This window comes from Phalaenopsis equestris, unplaced genomic scaffold (assembly GCF_001263595.1).
Source record: "Phalaenopsis equestris unplaced genomic scaffold, ASM126359v1 Scaffold000549, whole genome shotgun sequence".
In the NCBI taxonomy this organism is placed as follows: Eukaryota; Viridiplantae; Streptophyta; class Magnoliopsida; order Asparagales; family Orchidaceae; genus Phalaenopsis; species Phalaenopsis equestris.
The window spans coordinates 41,929-46,163 of NW_018164989.1; the positions used below are offsets into that span (position 1 = coordinate 41,929).

The 4,235-nt window shown below is 31.9% G+C and overlaps 1 protein-coding gene across 1 annotated transcript in view; it reads right to left on the reverse strand.

The window, feature by feature from the left end:
• Window positions 1-3,810: 3,810 nt before the first annotated feature.
• Window positions 3,811-4,235, reverse strand: part of LOC110029102 — an 11,732-nt gene continuing 11,307 nt past the window's right edge. Inside the window, exon 4 of the mRNA XM_020731229.1 lies at window positions 3,811-3,968. Within this exon, the coding sequence (XP_020586888.1) occupies window positions 3,811-3,968 (158 nt within the window). The remainder of the gene's footprint in view (window positions 3,969-4,235) is intronic.

Sequence of the window (4,235 nt, forward strand, 5' to 3'; positions counted from 1 at the left end):
GAAAAAAAAAATTTCTTAAAAAAAAAAAAAAAAAATCATTATCCTAATCTATAAATTTTCACTTTAAATAATTAATACACCTGATAATATAAATATAATCATAAATATGTTTATTTAGCTCGTAGCTCGGCTCGTTTATTTCGATCCGAGCCAACACTCGAATCAATTTTTTGAGCGATTAACACTCTTCCAGCTAAATCCACCACCCTACTTGCAAAAAACAATTGTATTCGATGGCTCTAATATCTATCATACCTCACTTTTACGATATTCCATTTCATGTACTTCTCTTCTCAAATATAAAAAAATTTTAATTTTTATTTTTATTTTTTTTTATTTTGTATCCCTAATTCCTTATATTTATGCAACTAGGCAACTAGCCCACAAATAATTTGGAGTAGTGATCATATTAAATTCTAGATATATTTAGTTTTTTTTTTTTTTTCACTCTAACTTTCTTATTTGCTTATTTAGAATTTTGCCCCAACAACTCCTTCATTACCTCTTCTTTAGATTTCCATTTTTTAAGGGACATTTACATATTTACCACTGAATTGCTATGTATTTACATATCTAACACCTAAACTTTACGTTTTGACATTTATACCACCTAAATATTTGATATCTTATACAAATACTGTCATATTAGGTTTAAAAAAGTGAAATAGGCCTTTTTCATGCATAATTAATGTGGCATAAATGTAAAATTGAAATGTAGGTGCTTGATATGTAAATACATTTTAGTGGTATGCATGCAAGTCTTCCTTTTTCTGAAATAATTTGTTTACAATGCAATAATTATATAATATGAGTCAAATATAGCTTAACAAATTTCACTAATGAGCTCAATATCAACTACCATTTTTCTTATATGAACCAATGTCATTAAGAAATAAAGCATATATTACTAATATTTTCACTTATTTTTTTTTTATTTCATATATTTTTTACATTTATTTTTCTTTCAACCAAATATTAAAATTTTCAAAGCCATCAATCCCTTTAAAATACACCCCTCATTCCAAATTAGTCACTGAAAAAGGCATTTTTCCCATTGGCGTTAGATAAATATTTACTAGACTTGACGGAGCATAATCTTTGCATTTGAGGAAAAAATATTACGTCCGGACGTCCGCACGGCCAACCGCCGGGGCGCCGACATATATAACAATGTGACGCCCCCCCGATTGACCGTCTTCACGTGCGGTGTCCTGACGTAAAATCTTCTCACATTTGAGGGTTCAAATGAGAAAACTTTTTACAACTTTATTTACCTTTTTTTTTTGGCTAATTAAAAAGAAACAGATTTTGTTAAGGCCAAATATACTATGGGCCAGTTTAGGGCAGCTTATTTGGTGCGGTGGCGTTTTGAAAACGCTTCAGGTCTGTTTGAATAAACTGCATTTTGACAGGTTATGTGTTTTCAAAACGTTGAAAACAATATTTACACACCACACCTGTCTGGGTGCGGTGGCAGCTTTATGGGTGACAGCTTTTTGGTTGTGGTCTGACTTAAAAAAAAAAAATAAAAACTTGTAATAGTCACCGCACTTAACTTATCAGAAGATTATTTTTACTCAGCTTATCAGCAGATTATTCAATAAATTGCAGCTACCCCAAACAGACCCTATATCATAGTCCTTGAAATTCTATAATTAGTTTATTTTAGGAGCAAACAGCCCTTGGGTTTGTTTGGGGCTGTATTTTGTAGAAGTAATTATAGAAGTGTTGATGGGAAAACATCAACATTATAAATATTATCTTTTTAGAAGATTTAAATGCATACCACTCAATTCCTATGTATTTACAAATCCAACACCTAAGTTTCGATTTTTACATACAAACCACCTTATCTATGCAAGGAAAAGGTGTGTTTTAAATTTTGAAAGTTAAAATGGTAGAATTGTTGTTGCGATTTGAAAATTTTTGGTGATATATATATATATATATATATATATATATATATATATATTGACAGCTCAGCCATGATAAGAGTCAACCCAAAAGATGTAATATATATGTACAGACCTCTCATGATGTAATACATTGGGAGTAGAGCGTAGTGTGTACAATAATGTATGAATATTATTTGTTATTCGTACGTACACGCATAATATATAATACGTAATATTTTTTCCATATAAATGACAGTCAAATGATGAATTAGGAGGGACTCCTTGGGCGAAATTAGGGCATGCTCCCCGGCAAATCCGAATCTAACACTAAGTCAAATAAATAATCCGCCTGTGAACATAAGAAAATTTAGAGGCGGAGATGAAGGTACGAACGTGCGCTTTTTTAATTTTTATTTTAATAATGAACGCCTAAATATTTATAAAAATAGCATTCTAAACAGAAAATAATATATTTCGGTACTTGTGAGAATCCAAAGAATTTCCCGTGACTGACCGTATCAACGTGCTTCACGTACCAGATAGCCTCCAATGACAACGGAATCCAGAGCACAACTATTAATATTTTTTTATTTTATATTCTCAATTACATTTAATTAAATAATATTATTTTAATAGACCACTTATTAAAGTATGTCCATTCCATCGCCGAAATGGTTGACGAATAGCTGGCTGTCCCGGTCCGTCCATTTCAAACCCGACCGGCAGCGGGTCTTCGATTTGTGACTATTTCATTAGCTGAATAATTGCGATTAAGAGAAGCCATAATCATGATTATTAATTTTTCCTCTAATTTTTTCAACTGAGATTTTTCTTTTTTCTATTACGATCCTAACAATTAGGAAGATTTACATGTATATATCTAATACTTAAAATTTTAATTTATGCATAAATGTTATCTTATTTATGCATGAAAAATATGTTTTATTTTTCAAAAGTTAAACTAGAGACTTTTATGATATCAAACATTTTAATGTCATAAATATTAAATAATAATGTTTAGATATTAGGTATATAAATATATAGGAATTGAGCGATGTATGTAAGTACCCCAAAAACATTATGATTACTTGGCATAAAAATTATATTTTCTATCGGGCAATTTATGTTAAGAGTTTATTATGAAAAATGTATTGAAAATGTGATGTTTATTCAGATGGAACTCTAATAGCAAATTTCTAATTGAAATATGTATATAGATGATACAAATCTCCATGATGTTACAAATCACTTAAATAATCGAAAAATATCAAATAATGAAGAGTGGTTATTAGTATTTATTGAAAATAATACTTTTCTTATGGATTCCTTCTCTCTTTTTTTTCTTAAAAATTTTAGTCTAAAGAGGTTATGTTGTCCCACAATAGTTATATGATATATCGAGGCAATGTAGTTAATATATTTGAATTTATTGAGAACATATCTAACAATAATTTTAATGCAAATTTCTATTAACTTTATTTCATTTTTAATTGAATTAGATTTAATTATTAAGATATAATTGATATTGTTGTGTGCTAGAAAATTCGTGGTGGTAGAGTAATGGATTATCGTCTTAGCGTTGCACGAGAATTCATCACACACAGATAAAAGAAAATAAGTAAGCAGGAGGAGACACATTGACTTCTTACGTGGAAAATCATTAAAAGGAGAAAAAACCACGGGGTCTAGCCCAGTCGAAATAAACCACTATAAATGATGAGTACACAGGTCAATTCTTCTCCTAAATTAGGGAAGATAGAATTACAAAGTTGTATATCTATAATCTGGTTGAAGTTCTTGGTGACAGGAGGCTGTAATGGTCACTGTTAATTATTGTAGAGGTAGTAGTCTGTCGTGACTGCTATAGATAATTGCACCAGAAACATTGATTGACCAAAGAAATTGTAGTAACTAGTTACGACAACTGTTGACCACATAAGCCATAATGGCGACTATGAATGACGTCCATAAGTTGTCGAGGCCAGAGTCGGGAGCTGCATGAACTGTGAACCATGTAGGCCGTAGAGGCGAATATGAATGATATCCATAGACTACGAGGGTCGAAGTCGGAAGCTGCATGAGCTGATAACCACGAAGATTGTTTGAGCGAGTATGAATGACGTCCATAGGCTGCTAGGAATAGAGTCGGGAGATGCACGAGCTGTGAACCATGTAGGTCTTTGTCGGCACATGAACCGTAGTGATGAGCTCATGTCTCACTAAGATAACTGATAGTGTCTTGTTGGTGGTGATCAATGATGATTGGTGTTGATTGACGGCGACGGTCGAGCGTGGCTGACGGTGATCGACAGATGTCAACGACGTCGGCGGTGGGCGACG